Source organism: Sinocyclocheilus grahami, unplaced genomic scaffold, assembly GCF_001515645.1.
Source record: "Sinocyclocheilus grahami isolate Dianchi unplaced genomic scaffold, SAMN03320097.WGS_v1.1 scaffold337.1, whole genome shotgun sequence".
Classification (NCBI taxonomy): domain Eukaryota; kingdom Metazoa; phylum Chordata; class Actinopteri; order Cypriniformes; family Cyprinidae; genus Sinocyclocheilus; species Sinocyclocheilus grahami.
This window is the reverse complement of record NW_015505516.1, coordinates 560022-580535: the sequence shown is the minus strand read 5'-3', so window position 1 is coordinate 580535 and position 20514 is coordinate 560022. Positions and strand designations below refer to the sequence as shown.

The 20514-nt window shown below is 35.4% G+C and overlaps 1 protein-coding gene across 1 annotated transcript; it reads left to right on the top strand.

The window, feature by feature from the left end:
- The first annotated feature begins 5977 nt into the window (after positions 1-5977).
- Positions 5978-20511, top strand: inpp4aa (inositol polyphosphate-4-phosphatase type I Aa). The gene is made up of 22 exons (XM_016295488.1): positions 5978-6185; positions 7762-7806; positions 8938-9056; positions 9197-9313; positions 9386-9465; positions 9591-9699; positions 10126-10216; positions 10801-10948; positions 12381-12511; positions 12620-12724; positions 12823-12931; positions 14182-14199; positions 14563-14749; positions 16080-16298; positions 16382-16685; positions 17315-17347; positions 17439-17611; positions 18510-18633; positions 18730-18997; positions 19865-19962; positions 20055-20167; positions 20353-20511. Exons 1-22 carry the CDS (start codon positions 6086-6088, stop codon positions 20509-20511), a joined length of 2850 nt encoding a protein of 949 aa, XP_016150974.1. The 5' UTR covers positions 5978-6085.
- The last annotated feature ends 3 nt before the right edge of the window (positions 20512-20514 follow it).

Below are 20514 nucleotides of genomic sequence, written 5' to 3'. Positions count from 1 at the left end.
GCCCCACACATACGTACGCAACCCAGGCAACGATTAGTTCTGTGAAACAAAGCAAAACCAATGTTACACCGTGTCTACACCGGACGCGAGTGGCGCAACAAAATACTATGGAACTCATTATAATCAGTGATGCTGTATATATATATATACATATCTATGGTCAACACTGGATGCGGTGCGGTGCGGCGCGACACGACAAATCCCAGATAGAAAACTGCTGCTGCGTTCTATTTGTGACGTATTGACACAAATTTCAAATGATTTTCAACGGTCGCTTTATCGCGTCCAGTGTAGACAGACTTTAGCTGTTGCGGCACGACAACTGACGCGTCCGGTGTAGACACGGTGTTACTCGCCTATCGAGAAGAAACAAAGCAACCTCGGCGTCCGATTGCAGGCCTTCCGCTCTTTGAGTTCTCTCCAGCGCTGGAAAGCTGATCCGATATTTACACGGGTCCTACTTCTTGCCTTATCGTAAGCCTTCTTTTGTTCCGTAGACGTTTTCCTCTTTTGTTTTTTATCCGCCATCTCTTATCTTTCTGTCACTCGGCTCGGCTAATTTCCTTCATGTTCACTGAGCGCTCTCTCTTCCGCATCATGAGTAGACACGCCCCTTACTGCTGATTGGCTACAAATTTGTTTTGGTACTCGGCCCGACTCAGTTTTCTAAAGCGTTTTCCGAAAAATACATACCCCACCTTTAAGCTTTCACCTGATGTACACCCGTCTCTATTTCTGACACTGCACAGCTACTCCAGTTAGTTTATTTTCACAGACTGTCTGAAATGAGCGTTTACTTTTTGTTTATTATACATATTTTGTTTATTATACACTATCATTCAAAGGTTTGGGGTCAGTAGGAATTTCTTTTTTTTACTCTCAGGCAGCATTTATTTAATCAGGAACACAGTAAAAGCAGTAATATTATGCAAAATGTGATTACATTTGAACTGTTTTCTATTTTAAAATGTAAATTATTCCTGTGATGAGAAAGGTGAATTTTAAGCTTTGAATTTTCAGCACCATTACTCCAGTCTTCAGAGTCACATGATCCTTCAGAAATAGTTTTTGCTGATTTTCTGCTCAAGAAACATTTATTTTTATCAATGTTGAAAATAATTGTGCAGCGTAATATTTTTGAGGAAACCTATATATTTTTTTCAGGATTATTTGATGAATATAAAGTTCAATAGAACTGCATTTATTATGATAGAAATATTTTGTAAAATTATAAATGTCTTTACTGTCACTTTTCATTAATTTAATGCTTCCTTTCTGGATTTTTTTTCCCGGACCTAAACCTTTTAAACAGTAGTGTACATTTAAATACTTTCTGAGAGTTATGTTAAAGTCAGCTCCTGTCCTACTAATTTAAGGAGGCCTTTACACAACACCGGTTTCTAAACTCTGAATTTTTTTTTAATGTGTTTTGGTGGTTCATTTGCATGACAACAGCATTTTGTGTGCCTGAAAGTGCAAACTTTTGTAAACTGGTTTCAAAGTGGAAGTGTTCAAAAATTATACTATGATATTGTCTTGGTGTAAACTACAAAAACACTACGGGGGGCCTATACGTATTACGTTTACAGTCTAAAGATATTCGCCAGGGCACATAGTGTTTCGTTATAAAATGATATTGCCATCTACTGGCCTGGCATGCACAATACAATGTTTTTTTTTGTCATTTTCACAGATCCGTGTTATTGACAACATTGCCATCTGTACGCAAAACATTTCAAAAACTCAAAGGAAAAATACCCTGAATCATTTCTTTCTAGCAATATTTATATGCGCTTGTCACAATACTAACATTATAGTAACAATCACATAAGTCTATTCATCTTATAACAATGGATTCTGTTGAATGAAAGTATAGGATGCATAATTATTCATTTTCTTGTTTCTGAAATCTACAACAGCAAGAAACTGATTGCTTAGCTGATTGGTCTGTGAACATGGGATAATGTGCAGCTTCAGGCTGGTGCAACACATCACTGGTCCTGTCCAGTGGTGCTTAAAGCTCAAGATATGGCTGACCTGTGCACCATTTGCATGTACTCTACAGTAGTTCCCTTTAAAGCGGTCCTGTTTATGACTACTCTCGTAAGTCATCTCCATTTTTTCACAAAGAGCTTTCAGGCATGACTTCTTTGAAGCAGTGTTGGTTGTAACTTCCACTTCCTGATAATTGAACCAGCAGTGATCACTAGGGCATCCAAACACTTTTTAGTCTTGGATCTGATGCAATTTTTTTTAATCCAAAACCTTAAGTCTTAAGTAGCACAGGTATATTTGTAGCAATAGCCAAAAATACACTGTATGGGTCAAAATGATCGATTTTTCTTTTATGCCAAAATCATTAGGGTATTAAGTAAAGATCATGTTCCATGAAGATATTTTGTAATTTTCCTATCGCAAATATATAAAAGCTTAATTTTTGATTAGTAATATGCATTGCTAATAACTTCATTTAAACTCAATTTTTTTTGCACCCTCAGATTCCAGATTTTCAAATAGTTGTATCTCAGCCAAATATTGTCCTATCCTAACAAAACCATACATCAATGGAAAGCTTAGTTATTCAGTTTATTTAAATCTCAGTTCATTTATTTAAATCTCAACTGACCCTTATGACTGGTTTTGTAGTCCAGGGTCACATATGTGTTGTAGTGCGGAGTAATAAATACAAAGCAAAGAACTACATTTGTGATTTGTAATGTAGGATTATGTGAATCCTTCCTAATAAATAAATAAAAATAAAAAACATTCAAAAGTATTTAAAAACAGTTTTTTTTTTGTTTTTTTTTACAATTTTTAAAATGTTTTATGCTCATAAAAACTGCATTTAGTTTGATTTAGATTTTTTAAAATGCAATAAAAACAAAAATATTGTGAAATAATTTAATTTAAAATAGCTGTTTTTGTTTTGACTATATTTTAAAATGTAATTTATTATTACATTGGATGGAAAAGCTAAATTCTTACTCCAGTCTTCAGTTTCACCTGATCCTTCAGAAATTATTTCTTGTTATTATTAATGTTCAAATCAGTTGTGCTCCTTAATATTTTTTTTGAAACTGTGATATTTTCTTTCTTTTTTTCAGGATTCTTTGATGAATAGAAAGTTCAAAAAACAGCATTTATTTGAAATTGAAATCTTTTGTAACATTATAAATGCCTTTCGTTAAGAAAAAAGTCTTACTAAAACTGTTGTGTATAATTTAAATATAAATATAATATCCCCATAATTTAATTAACATGTCATAGCCTTAAACCTAATTTATTTTTCTATAAAACCATCCCCTATTTTCATTCCTCACTCCATAAATCTGTCTGATGTCACATTATGAGTGGAAGAAGCAGCATGTATCTGTGTTTGTGTTTTGCTGTGAGTGATTCAGTTTAGTGACTACAGCAAGATGAGATGATTTAATTAACATCAACAAACATCTCACCATAGTCGCTTTCATCTGTGTTTCCATATATTTCCAAATTCTCCTGATGGAATCCGTATCAAATTGGTGCATTTGGCATGAAGACGGTTTCTTTTCAATCATAATTGAATGAAAGTCTGAATGAGGTCTGTGAGAAATCATTTTAGAGCTTGGTGGTTAATAAGCGTGAAATCTCAAGGCTAATTTGAGTGTGGTAATCATCAAACCTTCTGCTACAGTTTATGGAGGTCTTTAACTGCAGGCGGGAGATGAGTATTCTGATGACTGTCATTTCTATTCTTGATTGCTGTGAACACATTATGATAAATGTGTTGTTCGTTGTGATGTTTCTAGGCTGTGTGGTGGACTGTATCAGGCAGATGGATGGCTGGTGGGTTGTTGGTTGTGTTTGCTGGAGCCTGAGTCAGTATCAGTCGTCCACCCCTTCAGACCCAGACTGCAGCCCACTACCTGCTGCTTTTCCTTCCACAGCCAAAAACCTTCCATCCGCCACGGATTTAGCGTATTTGAATTATAAATTCACCCTGTCTCCTCTCTCTGTGTCAGGATTCAATCCCAGCATACTGTAGTTTGCTGCATCCTTCAGCAGCCAAACACTCAGAATGGGAAGTTGCACCACGGAAATTGCAGAAATTCAGCTAATTTTATTGTACTAATTTTGTGCGTATAATTCCTTTAGGGAACTATACTAAAACAACAGAGAGAGCAAATAAATGACGCTATCACTGGTCCTGGTTCGTAGTGAATTATCGCACATGCTTAAAGACTTTTAACCTTATTTTCAGGCTTACTTTTTCTGCTTTGATAAAGGTTTTGGTTATAGATCCTTCACCGTGTCTCCAATTCTTTATGTTTGGCAAAGTGACCACCACCAATGTATTTTATAAAAGGATGAATGATATACTGACAGCCGTATCATGATCAGCTAAAACAGCATATAACGTGTATATTTATATAAGTGTATACTTCTAGCCTATTATTAAATGCTAATAAAATAAAATGTTTGCTCAGAGCAATTCAGTTGATTTTAGTTGATTTAGATTTTATATCAGTGGCACACATGAATTAAATTTTTTCATTCTTATAATTTGTGATAGTTACAGTATATTATCCATTTTACTTTTATTAAAAATATGATTTGCTTAAAATACAGTATAAACAGTAATATTGTGAAATACTTATACAATGTAAAATAAATGTTTTCTATTGCAATATATTTTAAAACTACACTCTTAAAAAGTGTGTGTTAGAAACAACACAACCTGTTGTTTCTTAACACACCTCTGTGTATAGTTCTAAAGACAATACATTTTGTGTTACTTTTAACTCAACCATGTGTTATTCCTACTAATGTTCTACACACTAATGTGTTATAGTTACACAATTTGTGTCACTTATGTACTCAAAATGTTACAAAACATGTTCAGATATGTCCTCAACACAAAAAAAGTGTTAGAAATGAACACATCCTTTTTGAGAGTGTATAATTAATTCCTGTGATTTTGAAAGTGTGATACACTACCATTCCAACATTTGAAGTAAGATTTTAAAAAAGTAATAATAATACTTTTATTCAGCAAGAATGCATTAAATTAATCAAAAGTGAAAGTAAAGACATTTTTAATGTTACAAAAGGTTTCTTTTTCAAATAAATTCTGGTATTTGAACTTTCTATTAATGTGATTATATGTATTATGATTTCCAGAAAAATAATAAGCAGTAAAAACTGTTTTCAACATTGATAATAAGATGAACCATTATTAAAAATTGAGTACCATTTAATTATTGATAATAGTTGAGCAGCGAATCAGTATATTCGAATGATTTCTGAAGGATCACTTGACACTGAAGACTGGAGTAATAATGCTGTAAAACGATTCTGCCATAACAGGAATACATTACATTTTAATATATATTACAATAGAAAACAGTTATTTTAAATTGTTTTAAAAATTTGTTTTTACTGTAAAAATCTAAATAATGCAGACTTGATAATATATGTGACCTTTCTCAAAAACATAAAAAATCTTAATCCAAACTTTTGACCCTAAGTGTATCATTTCTTTACTCAAATGGTTCATAAGTTCATTGTCAAATGGTTGTGGAATAAGAATGATTGTATTCTGTCATATATGATGTTTGGTGTCATCATATTAGCTATGTCTATATAAAGTGTTGGCCTGAGGTTGCGTGTTATTGGGAATCCTTTGTTAGCATCCTGTTTGTGAAACATTTCCTCTAAGTCATGAATTATCCAGCCATAAACATAAGACAGTTCTCTGGCACTGACTCTGTCTGATTGCAGTTCTGTTGTTGGGTTCAATTATAAATGTCCTCATATGAAACCGCATAAATAATGCAGAGACATACACAGTGGTTTGAGATCAAGCACAAGTCTCGTTCATTGGTTGTCTCAGGTTAACCGCCTCGGGGTCCGCTGGTTCTTCAGTCTCCAGACAGATGGTGACGCAAATGTTGACTCATCCTTTTTGTCCCCTTTTCTCTCCTGCTTTTAGATTACAATCTTTAAGACTGAAACAGAGCCTGGATTACTGGAAAACCTTTACCGGCAACATAAAGTGGGAGCGTAAGAGTTAGTTACACTGGTCACTGAAGTAACTGGAGCCAAGATGGCGGGAAGAGAGCGCAGTCCACGCCACAGGCCATGGTCTGTGTACCGAGCCAACACATTTGATTTGTCCTCAGAGATGATGGGGTTGGCACTAACAGGTATTATTATTATTATTATTATTATTATTATTATTATTATTATTATTATTATTATTATTATTATTATTATTATTATTATTATTATTATTATTATTATTATTATTATTATTATTATTATTATTATTATTATTATTATTATTATTATTATTATTATTATTATTATTATTATTATTATTATTATTATTATTAGCTTGATTAAGTGGGGGTTTCCCTATACATTTAACTTTTGCCTGTAGGCCTACAAGAAGTTTATACCATAGTGATCATTATGTCAGTGGCACATAATCATGCACACATGGTGGCGTAATACATTTCTGCTTTTAAAAACTTTGCTTTGTTTTTAAACAAAGATATGAGAGATGATTTTCTGTGGTAACAATTTGAATGCCAAAAATAGACCTTTAAGGGATAATTCACTCAAAAATTAAATAGAATTTAAAAGGAATTGTTAGTTGAAAGGTTTTAATTCTGTAGTATTTATTTACCCTCATATTGTTCCAAACATGTATGACTTTTTTTCTTCTTAGGAACACAAAAGAAGATACTGATAAACTAAACCTTTAAGTTGTATTTTAGTCAAGGTTATTCACTGTTCAGATTTTAATTGAGAATTTATTTTAAATTCTATTTACATTTGTGATTTCAAGTTTAAAGGAATGCCTATTTTAAATTTAAAGAAATGTACATTTGCATTAAAATCATATAACTGCTTAGATATTTAATAATACATTTTATTTTTTCTTAATGAGTTAGATTTAAACATGATATCATACAGACAAAAATATAAATACCATAATTATCAATAGATTCACATTTTTCCAATGTCAATTTTAATTTTTATATTTGTCTGAAAACAGTGTGGGGAATATTTTTCGATAATGTTTAATGGCTGTGATGATCAAAATGGAACTTATTTCTAATCAGTAGTGGAAAAAGATAGGAAATAAGATACACAATTTGTCTAAATCAATAATGTGATTATCATTTATGTTTTCATTTGTGTTATGACTATTAAAATTCCTCTGTGACTTTGTTGATTTTTTACAGTTCAGTAAGTTCCTCTTTCTGTCATTCAAATTCAACATCCTGTGAGACGTGGAGGCAATTCTTAAAGCAGCACTATGTAACTTTTTCTGTGTTCAAAATTTGCAAAATGTATATAATGAGCGAGTACATCATGAATTCATCTTACAAACCACGTTTTTGTCTTATTCCGAATCACTACAGTACACTTATAATAAGTACTTATATTTGGACTATTGTAGCCTGGTCGGGTCGTCACCGCTGCGGAGTAACACATACCTGCGTGAATAGACATAAACTTAGAGAAGTAGCTCTGGTTGGAATGTTCTTCCGCGGGATGTGTGCAGTTCTGTTTATTAACCTCTAGAGCGTCAAAAGTTACATAGTGCTGCTTTAAACGGAGAATTTTGCCCGATGCTGATTTTACCCAGACTATTCCTCTAAGACTACACATCTCAACATTTAATAGAAAGTTAACATTAACAAAATTAACATCTGATAAAAAGACTCAGCCATTCATAGGAATTCTGTGTTGTGTTTCATGTGTGTTTAGGAAATAGTCAGGATCCTGATGAGCCGGTGCTTGAGTTCAGTCTGGGTGAGTATCAGCAGTTCAGTCAATCATAAAGTGATCAAGGTGCAGCGTCACCAAAGTTCTTGTCAGTAACACAAAACCACCAAAGCTAATATCCACTCATCAGGATATGTGTATCAGTGAAGAGTCTTCACCTCATATTCTTCCTCCTTTTTTGGCTACCAGCACTAACAACATGCAGCCTACTGTATCTGTGAAGGAAATAAACTGCTTATGAGCCTCTTAGCTCACATGCAATAAACATTTATACAACCTATCTATGAGCTCTTAAAGGGTTAGTTCACCCAAAAATGAAAATTCTGTCATTAATTACCTTCGTTCATCTTCGGAACACAATTTAAGATATTTTTGATGAAATATGAGGGCTCTCTGACCCTCCCATAGACAGCAAGGTAACTACCACGTTCAAGGTTCAGAAAAGTACCAAGATGATCGACAAAGTAGTCCGTGTGACATCAGTGGTTCAACTGTAAAGTTACGAAGCTACGAGAATACTTTTTTGCGCAACGAAAACAATAATACTGTCGTGAACGCGAGTCCACAAGTGACACAGTAGAGACGAAAATGTGGAATAAAGTCGTTATTTTTGTTTTTGTTGCGCAAAAAAGTATTCTCGTAGCTTCGTAACTTTACAGTTGAACCACTGATGTCACACGGACTACTTTGTCGATCATCTTGGTACTTTTCTGAACCTTGAACGTGGTAGTTACCTTGCTGTCTATGGGAGGGTCAGAGAGCCCTCAGATTTCATCAAAAATATCTTAAATTGTGTTCCGAAGATGAACAAAGGTCTTACGGGTTTGGAACAACACGAGGGTGAGTAATTAATGACAGAATTTTCATTTTTGGGTGAACTAACCCTTTAAATCAAATATTTCCATTGTGGTAGGTGCACTGGGTTTTGTCTGACTTTGGCTGTATATTACTTTTTCCATAATGAAACGACATGTTGATGGCAGTTAGCCACCTAGGATTATTTGACATTTGTTTATATGGCACTGTACATCACAAGAAACATTTCATACAGTATGGTTGCTTACAAAGACTGGATTGTAATGCTATGCTACTATGAGTGTAATTACACTTTTCTCCTTTCATGATTGATATACTGAATTATTGTCCTTCTTTTCCCAGCATGCAGTGAGTTGGTAACTCCGTCACTGGACCGTAAGCCCAGTAGCTTTGTAGCAGTGAGCTGCACCACCCCTCCACAGGCGTTTTGGACCAAACACGCACAGACTGAAATTATAGAGGTGAGGATAAGTACTATGATATTACTAGGGTTTGGAACATGTGGAACTATGTAGCATGTTAAACTGGCCCTAAAACTTGGTAAATATCAGATTTTGCATATCGAGGTGAATTTAATGCAGGCATTTGCCTTTTTTCCTAGGGCACTAGTAATCCAATCTTCTTGAGCAGCATTGCCTTCTTCCAGGACTCTCTGATTACCCAGCACACTCAAATCAAACTGTCTGTCTACGATGTGAAGGACCGCTCACAGGGGACTGTAAGATAGAAACCGCTATTCTTAACATTCTGCACTGTTTTGCTCAGTCTCATAAACTCTCTGTTTTATTAGATGTACCTGCTCGGTTCGGCTATGTTTACAGTGAAAGAGCTGCTTCAAGACAAACACCACAGGCTACACCTCACTCTGCGGTATGTGAGATAAATATAGGTACAAAGCCGATGTGTAATCCCATAGCATAACGTTTGCACAGAATTTATTAGGAATTACAGCAAATGTAGTCTGACACCTATTTGTGGGCATTTCACTGGCTCAGATCAGCAGAGAGCGAGCGGATGGGTAACATTACCATCATCGCATGGCAGATAGAGGAGAGGAGAGAGCAGCGAGCTCCTCTGGCACGTTCAGACACAGTTAATGGCAGGGTGAGTGCTTACGTACGCTGCTCTTCACACTATACATTAGTGGTTGACTGCTTTAAGTTTTGGCCACTGTCCAAAATCAATATTTAAATTACTGATGGCTAATATAATTATAAATATCCATTGACCAAGGCAGTGTCTTATATAGTATTTTAGTATCATCATATAATATTATAGTATTTATTAATATTTTGAATGGGTTTTTTATTTTTTTAGTTTCCATTTATTAAAAATAGTTAAATTTTTTTAGTTTACAGTTGTAGTCCATGATAACAACACTGACTTTCAGTTGTAGTTTTTTTAAGAGAGAACTAGCACTTCTGCTAAAGAGACGAGAGTCTGTTTTATTTTGTACAACTGTGTCTATTTAAATCTCTGTCACAAAGAACATGACAATCTTCTGTGTAATTGCTCCCGTGTTTCTCACAGATGGTATTACCTGTTGATGAAAGTCTGACTGAGTCCATGGGAGTAAAAGCAAAATCAGCATCCCTATGTAAAGACGCTCTTTTAAAGGCAGGTGAGTGTCTAATTTTAATGTCTATATACAAAAAAATCTTAATTATTGCAGCTACATTCCATCTGGACGAAGCAGTTTATTTCTAATGTGCCCTTCATAACTAAACCAATGGGCTGTAGGCTTCAGTTCCTGCTGTGAAGACTCATGAATGCCACAAGCTGTGAAAGAGGTTCTGAAAACTCATGTTCATTAAAACACAAGAGTGGTTATTTGCAGAGTGTTAAATATTCTGTGTGAATACATAATACGTTCTGTGACTAGCATTTTCTGAAGAATAAAATAGTGGTTTGAGGCAACAAATGAAGAGTTTGCAGTGTTCTTTAAGTTTAGGTTTAAGGCTTTAGTTCTGCTTCAATAAAGTGCTGCATCACCCAGCATGCACACTGAAAACAGTTTGGTGGTGAAGCAATTTTCACCCAGAAATTGCGGTAACAGTTACAATAAGGTTTCATTTGTTTAATCATTTATTAATCTTAGTTAGTTCCAAATTAATGCTTCAGTAAATGCAGTAAAATGCAGCTGATGTCATTTCCATGCCTCTCACTACTGCACACACCCATTGATTGATTGATTGATTGATGCAGTGTTTGGAGGCACTATTTCACGGATGTATCGATTTTCCACGACTGATGGAAACCACCTGCGTGTCCTGGAGCAGATGGCAGAGAGCGTGCTCACCCTGCACATACCAAGACAGTTCGTCAAACTACTGCTGGAGGAAGATGCTGCCAGGTTAATGCAATTCACTGTTAGTGCTCATGTTCAGAACGACTCTTTTGAAAGGGGGCACGAAATGGAAAATCTCAATTTCCTCGTATTTTTACAAGCTACAATAAAAACATACATCGAAGGTAACTGAGTCCCCAGTTTAAAATATGTTGTTTTGTTTTGTTTTCTACACTTCTGAAACATCAAGAATAGGTGACCCAAAAATAAAAATTTGCTGAAAATGTCCACACCTTCAGACCATCCAAGATGGAGATGATTTTGTTTCTTCATCTGAACATGTTTGTAGAAATTTTATATTGCATCACTTGCTCACCAATGGATCCTCTGCAGTGAATAGGTGCCGTCGGAATCAGAGTTCAAACAGCTGATCACAATAATCCACAAGAAATCCACACAACTTCAGTCTAATTAACTTGTCTTGTAAAGTGGAAAATGAAATATGTGTGTTTGAAAGAGTCCATAATTCACGCTTTGCTCACCAATGGATCCTCTGCAGTGAATAGGTGCCGTCAGAATCAGAGTTCAAACAGCTGATCACAATAATCCACAAGAAATCCACACAACTTCAGTCTAATTAACTTGTTTTGTAAAGTGGAAAATGAAATATGTTTTAATAAATAATACTGGCAAACAACGCGATCATGCAGCAATCATACACATTAGCTGATTTTCCCCCTCAAAATGTCTACATTTTAATTATGAATTAATTTAGCGTACTTCTCAAAGACAGCATTAACTCGGGTCGCACAAAATCAGTCTGAATGTCAGACTGGCACTCTTATTATTAGCGACAAAGAGAAGGGATGCATACTTCTATAACATTGTAAAGTGGAAAATGAAATATGTGTGTTTGAAAGAGTCCATAATTCACGCTTAACTCACGCATCCTCCAGTGAAAAAGTCCATCCTGTTTTCCTCCAATGTATTTGTTTAGAACTGTTTTGGGCTCTTTGGGTCTGCATATTTCTCTCCTGATTCAGACGAAATATTGTGGATAAAGGATGTTTTAATGATGTATTTGTTTCTCACAAACATGCAGCTTTGCACTCCACAAGACATTCATTGATTGTGGATTACTTGTGGATTATTGTGATGTTTTTATCAGCTGTTTGGACTCTCATTCTGACGGCACCCATTCACTGCAGAGGATCCATTGGTGAGCAAGTGATGCAATGCTACATTTCTCCAAATCTGTTCTGATGAAGAAACTCATCTGCATCGTGAATGGCCTGATGATGTGGAAATTTTCTGCAAATTAAAATTTTTGTGTGAACTGTTCCATTAAGAATTGGTCAAGACTCACTTTTGTGCAGCACATTGAATTTTGACAATGCGGAAATTGCATTGATTTGTACGATTCTAACTAGCAAGACTGAAACACTATGAATTTATATAAGATTTTATTCTATTGTTGCACATTTCTGTCTGCACGCAGGGTGTGTGAGTTAGAAGAGTTGGGTGAGTTGTCCCCCTGCTGGGAGAATCTGAGGAGACAAATCATCACTCAGTACCAGACTATCATCCTCACCTATCAGGAGACTCTCAGTAATTTACATGACTACAAGGGTAAGTGTTGTGGCACCTGCTCAACCAGAAAGAGGAAGTGAGAGCGCTATAATTAAAGGTGATTTCAACATTGTATTTATCCGATTCTTCTCACCTACTATCCATCAGGTCCTTCCTTCAAATCTAGCACTCTGAAAGGAGAGAAAAAACTAGAGTTTATACCTACAAACCTCCACGTTCAGAGGATGAGAGTGCAGGGCGAGTCCGGCTACGGTGAGATATCTGTGGTCAATATTTGCATTTGAACATTGAAATTCTTCAGTATTCTGTCGACATGGGTTGGTCTTCACATAACATACATCTCTGAACAGATCGCACATATGACGTGGTGACCACTGGGGCCCCTGCGGCACATCATCAGGGCTTTAAGGGCAACGGATTGAGGAAACTCATTCAGAAATTTGAGGAAGCCAAAAAGCAGTAAGACTTTTTTATAATAAATTGGTGACGAATATGAATCAAAGTTTTTGTGTTGCTCTGCTAGGTTTCTTGGCTTTTCTAATTCTTTTTTTTATTCTTTTCTTTTCTTTATTATTGTGTTATTCTTGTAGCAAGAGGTATGGAAGTTTTTTTGGCTGCAAAATAAAAAAGATAATTGGGATTTTTGGTAACGCTTTATTTTACGGTGTCTTGTAACAAAAAATTATGCATAATTACATGCAAGTAACCCTAATCCTAAGCCTAACCAAATAGTAAGTACATGTAGTTAATTAATATTACTCAGTACTTAAATGTATAATTGATGTATAATACAAATGCGAGAAATAAAGTCAGAATTGCGGGATATAAAATCAGAATTGCGAGATATAAACTCGCAAATGCGAGAAATAAAGTCAGAATTGCGGGATATAAAATCAGAATTGCGAGATATAAACTCGCAAATATTGCGAGATATAAACTCGTTGCGGGATATAAAATCAGAATTGCGAGATATAAACTCGCAAATGCGAGAAATAAAGTCAGAATTGCGGGATATAAACTCGCAAATGCGAGAAATAAAATCAGAATTGCGGGATATAAACTCGCAAATGCGAGAAATAAAGTCAGAATTGTGAGATATAAAATCAGAATTGTGGGATTTAAACGCGCAATTCTGACTTTTTTTCTCGCAATTGCGAGTTTGTGTCTCGCAATTCTGACTTTTTTTCTCGCAATTGCGAGTTTGTGTCTCGCAATTCTGACTTTTTTTCTCAGAATTGCGAGTTATAAAGTCCAGTTCTAAGGAGAAAAAAAAAGACTGATATATTCTCAGAATTTATATCTCACAATTCTGACTTAACTTGCAATTGCGAGTTATATCACACAATTCTGACTTCATTTCTCACAACTGCGAGTTTACATCTCACAATTCTGAGGAAAAAAAGAGAATTGTGAGTTTGTATCAGGCAATTGTGAGATGTAAACTTTTTTTAAGAATTGTGAGATAAAAAGTCGCAATTACCTTTATTTTTTTATTCATTTGTGGAAAACGGGCTTCCCAAATAAACTCATAATCATATCATAATTGCAAGAAAAAAGTCAGAATTGAGAGATATAAACTCAGAATTGCGAGAAAAAAAGTATATCTTTTTTTTATTCTGTGGCAGAAATAATGTTCCATAGAGCAGAACTTTTTTTATCTCATGACTGCGATTGTAATCAGTTGACTTTGTTGTTTGCTTTCCGATCAGTTCAAGTGAGGGTGAAGGGTGAGTTTCAGGGTTGTTGGCCATTTTTCCAGTCATTTTCATATGTGGTGGTGTTTCATCTTGTTTATGATCGGTCAGGGTCGAGTCCTTTACTTCACTTCCATTAAATGTGAAGGATCTTTCTTGTTTGCACCAACATTTGTGTTTTTAAAGATGATGTATTTGCACAAAACTGCTCTCCCACTCCATCCAATTATGTGCACTTGGCATTTGTGTACGTTTTCTGTGTGTGCTTGTATATCACACCATCTCATTTGCTATGTAGTCAACTTGGTCACAGCTTGTGCAGCTGAACAAGTGATTACAAATGGGGAATTGCAGAATATGTTGTTGTTTTGTTTTTAATGATCTGTCTCGTTTCAGTGCCGGGGAATCTGCTCCACTTTCTATGCGGTGCCAGCCACAGGATGTGTTGAAAGCTAAAGAAATAATTTCCCATATCAACACTCTGAAGACGCAGGTCAGCTACTACACTGAGCGGCTGTCCCGCGCTGCCAAAGAACGCTCAACCAATGCACTGGAGAGGACCCTCGCTATCCTCACAGAGAAGGTGAGAGGATTTGCATGAACCATTTACAGTCTGTTCACTGACCATCTAATGCATTTTTCACACAAAACTGGCAAGAGCTGGCTGAAATCCTTAGTCCATTCTGATTGTCTGGCTTTACACAACTTAACAAGGGCACACAGTACAACTCTTTCAAAGATATCCTGAGTTTGGTACATAAACTAGAAATTGAACTAGGTATTTTTCATTGTTTATGTCTGAAATAACTTGAATTTATTACTATTAGAAATAAAGAAAACACAAATTCTAAACAAATTCTGCACTACTATTCTGTACCACCATTAACAGAGACTAAGACACTATTACTTATGTTATCATTTTTATGTACAATTTAATTTAAAAATAGTTAAAAATTTTAAAATAATGAATTATTTTAATAAAATAATTTAACGGGATTATTATAAATGTAATTATATTTTATTACAGTTTTGTTTTTTAATTTTACATTTTTATATCTCTATTTAATTTTTTATATAATGCAGCATTATAATTCTATACATTATTATAACTTTTATTACATTTTATAGTTTTATTAAAAAATTATTTAATTATTATAACTCTATTATTTAATTTTGTATTAACTTAAATTCTGTATATTATTATAATTCTATTATTGTGGTATCATATACAGTAAAACCAAAATTTATTCAGACACCTTCAACATTTCTCACATTATCACAGTTTATTCGTAATAAAATATGACAAGAACTCCGAGTTAAACTGTGTCAGAACAAATTCATCTTGATAATGTCAGATAACAGAAGAATTTTGGGGTATAATATGTCACAGTTTACTTTATTTTGCTATCCTCACTTACATAAATGAACTACAGTGTCCTGCACCCACTAGTAAAAAAATATCTAAAATTATATCTGGTGTCTGAATAATTTTTAGTGTGACTGTATTTCAGATTAATAATTTATAATGCTTAACAGATCGTAGTTCTTGTGCTTTTGGATATGAATATTTATGAATCACCATTAATCAACAATTCTATTGAATTCCAATATTCCACACTTATTAACATGAAAAATCAAGGGGGGGGGTTTATATTTATTTTTATGTAATGTATGTTATTTGTTTTGGAAAGTCATAGAAATGCTATTTTGGATTTTCTATTTGGATTTCAATATATTTATTGTAGATTCCATTTACCATTTACCATTTAAAGTTGCTTCTGAGAACCCCAGGGATGAGAAAAGGGTTCATTAATGAAAGCTATTTAAGGTGTTTCTCATGCTCAACAGATCTAGCAAGTAAAAGCTGTTGAGGTCCACTTAATGAGTAAGTGCAATCTCTGTGTCTCTCTCAGACACGGCAGCTGGTGACAGTGTGTGACAGTAAGCTGCTAACTACAGCTATCCAGGCACTGAGTGCTGCACGCCCAGAGTTCATCGCCTCCAGAGGCTCTCCGTCCACCCATGACACTGAGCGCGTGGTCCTGAGGAACGACCAGGGCTCTCCACAGGCCAAATGGAGCGGGAAAGGGAACAGAGCATCCATGAACTTAAACTGGCAGGAGGAGGAGTGGGTAAGATTCAGAGACTGACATTATTTTCTCATGAATTTACCTAGAAGTCTGCAGAAGCTGACATATTTCTGTTTCTGTTTCAGGAAAAGATCTGGCTCAATGTGGATAAGAGTCTGGAGTGTGTGATCTGCTGTGTGGACAGGCTGCTGATGAGAGAGCGCTCGCAGAGCGACAGCAGTGAAGACGTCTTCCTGTCTGACCAGCAGGCCGACACCAGCAAGAGAGGTAGCCAGGGCAATGCATTCTGGATCAACCCTGGTGACGTTCGCTCCACCCCCCTGACCTCATCACACCCTCTTTCAGCTCAGTCCTCTTCACCATTATTACCAGCATCCTCATCACCCTTACTGAACCCCGCATGCCCATCCAGTCCTAACACTCGCTCCTGTAGGTTCCACCCTGTGTTACGTTCTGTTTTGATTTTTTTTAGAACTGCTTTCAGTTTTACATCCTCTTCTAGTGGCACAAGTGATAATTCTGCACGCCATTCAAAATCGAATGTGCCACATTTCCGCTTGATATCTCTGACTTTCAACCATCAAGGAGTCCTTTTTGAAAAAGAACTATGTTTTAGCATGATTTTAAAAAGAGTGCTGTTTATTATGGCAATAATATACTTTAAAAAATATACTTAAGTGTGAACTGAATGTAACGTTTTTGGAGACTTCATTGCATGTTAACTGCAACTGAATTAACTATATTAGTTTTATTATATTTAAAATGAGTGTGCTCTATTTCATTAATATTGTATTGTCTTTTAGTACAGGTTTTTTAAATATATATTTAATACATTCTATACAATTAAGCACACTTCTTTTTCACAAGGGTTTTCATTGGCAGAGACTCTGCAGATAAAGAGTTGAATGGAATGCAATGGAATTGTAGTTTCTTTTGTTTTGATATGCATGTATATGCTAACGAACCAAAAATGACATCACACGATTTCATAAAGAGTTGGCTTTAAAAGTAATAAAAGTAAAACAACACTTAATTGTTCTCTCTCTGTCCGGCTTTAGATGGCAGTCCCAGTGTTGAAGGCTCCACACCTGGTAAGCCTGTCGCTGCAAACTATTTGTACCAGCTGCAGCTATATTTGTGGACTGTCCAGATGACGTTAGCTGTCTGTGTTTATGGCTCTAGGTGAATGGAGTGAAGCTCTGTATCCTCTCCTGACCACTCTGAATGAGTGTGTAGCAATGATGAGTGACAAAGCCAAGAAGTCCATGGTGTTTCTACTGATGCAAGACAGCGCTCCCACTATCGCCATGAGTTTGTCACTACAGTACCGCAGAGATGTGGTTTTCTGTCAGACAGTTAGTACAGACTATTTAAAGAGATAAACAACATCATTTTATTGCCAATCAGTCATAACCAGGCCCACATAGAATGTGCTCTGTAGAAATGAGAAACTCATCACCCATTACATTGCATTTGTTAAACATTTCAGCTAATTTGATATTGTGTTCAGCTACCAATAAGGATATAGCTTTTAATGTTTTAAATTGGTTTCATTAAAAATGACAACTAACAAAAAATTCATTCTGTCAAGGCCTGTCTATATGAAAAAAATATTTTCTTATATAATTTAAATATATTTCAAAATATAAAAAAAAATGGTACCTATCTTGTTAATATAGACTATAGCATTTACATACATATATATTAAGTGTTTCATAAATATATTTTTTTCTCATTTGTATTTCCTATTTAGTATTTATTTTTCAATCTAAATATATTTTTATTGTCCAAACAGTATATTTTAAAATATATATTGTATACAGTATATTTGCATTTACCCAAAATGTATTTTAAGATTGGAAATGTATTTTCCTGCTATCTTAAGTATTGTTTAAGTATACTTTCCTTAAGTATTGTAATATATTTTGTAATATATTAAACCTTTAAAAGTAAAGGTTTAAACAAAATATATTTGAAATTTGATATTTTCTTAAGCTGCGCTGTTTACAATATTTATTTAGCATAATTTGAAATATACTGTGGCCATAAAAAAATAGTTTTTTTTGCCATATGGGTGTTTACGCCATAAATCGTTTTTACCGAGGTTGGCAGAAATTGATTTGTGTGTTTTTCGTATTGAAAATGTTTCTGCTTATAAAGTACTTGACAAAACACTTTAATAATGCAATTTCCCTAGCTTCCTGTAAATTAATATTTCATATCCATTCTAATAATATACATATTTCTTTGTAGCTGACGGCCCTGATCTGTGGGTTTGTGATAAAACTGAGGAACTGTCTAAGTGACGGCGGCTTCCTCAGACAACTCCACACTATCGGCTTACTGGTCCAGTTCGAGGGGCTCCTGAGCACCTACGGTAAACATACAAGCACATTTCAATTCAGCTTACACTTATGGATGAAGGTAAACGTATCTGAATGTGTGAACTCTGAGCTCCTCTTTCGTCTTAAAGGGGAGGAACTCGCCATGTTGGAAGACATGAGTGTAGGCGTCATGGACCTCCGGAATGTCACCTTTAAAGTGACCCAGGCGACCTCCAGCTTCAGCCCCGACATGCTGCCTGTCATCACGGGCAACAGAGATGGGTTTAACGTGCGTGTTCCTTTATCGGGGGTGATGTTTGATGTGTTACCACGGGAGATCCAAAATGGGATGCTGCTGCGAGTTCAACCGGTATTATTCAATGTAGGAATCAATGAGCAACAAACGCTTGCAGAAAAGTAAGCGTATGAATTAAATATACTTTCTGTTTCTTTGTATGGACTGGTTTAATCACACTGGCTCTCATTCACTAATAATTGCATGGATTATCAGTATTTATATGCACAGGAAAACTTCTCACAAAAAATAATGCACATGAATTCATTCTAATGTTAGTGAATTTGGAGTATTATAAATGAACAATTGTATACCTAAGGTTAGTTATTTGCATAAAGCACGCTCAGACCATCTCTAGGGCTTTCCACTCAACCTTTCCTTTACAGCCATTTGTCACTCTCAGCAAACACACGACGCTCTCTAAATACACACTGTCACATGTGCAGCAAGATTCACAAGCAATGCCCAGTTTGGCATTTTTTAAAAACAGTTCAAACACAATAAACATCGTTTACACACACTCAGATTACAGAGATCTCATTAGCCAGCTGTAGCTACACATGCAGTTTTGTGCTTTTATGAGAGGAACCTCACAGCTTGAGCTATAACACAGCTTTCCTTACTCTTTCATTGTATAAAATGAAATATATTGTTTAAAGATGAGATATCTATGAAATGTTTTTATCTTAAATGCATCACCCAGAGTATGTGAATTTTGCATTCGGAAGGTTTTAAGTAGTTCCTTTTTTCATAAACTTAGCACACAATCTAGTACACAAGTTATTGATGAATCATGTGAAGTCCTTTGTATGTAGATTTAATGCACAATGTGTGCGTATGCATGTTTAGTGCTATGAGACCCGATGTTTACCTCTTCGGTTATTCATACAGTGTAATTCATTGGACTGTCAATATACATTTCAGTATACAATATACAGTTTATATATACAATATACTTAGTTATTCATGTTCATTTTGTATTACTTTAGGTTTGGAGACACGTCGCTGCAGGAAGTAGTGAATGTAGAGAGTCTAACTCGTCTTGCCTCCTATTATGACCAGTTTAAAGAAGTGCTGCCTGAAGACTGTGAGTCCTAAACACTCTCCTAAACTGCGCATGAAAGAACGTTGGTAGATGATTTATGTCAGTCCTAACCAGTTGAATGACTCCATCTATAGGTCTGCCCCGCTCTCGCAGTCAGAACTGTGTACCTGAGCTACTCAAGTTCCTCAGTCAAAATGTTAATGCCAGGAAGAGCAAGAATGTTGACATCCTGTTGCAGGCAGCAGAGGTACAGTGGTCTAACATTATTATTATTATTATGTTCTCTTGCATCTATACTGAAACATGGGAAATCACAATTCAGTTTGTTTTTGATTCATGGAGCTGCGATCTGAGACTCTCTCACTAATGAACTCTTTGTAATAGTTTGAATGTACCTTACCAGGATGATATCTTTCTCTCTTGTTATGTCAGATTTGTCGGCGTCTAAACGGTGTGCGTGTGACCAGCTGCAAGAGTGCAAAGGATCGTACGGCCATGTCGGTGACCCTGGAGCAATGTCAAATCCTCCAGCAAGAGCACTGCATGGCCCCGCAGGTCTTCACACAGGCTTTGGACTGTATGCGCAGGTGAGAC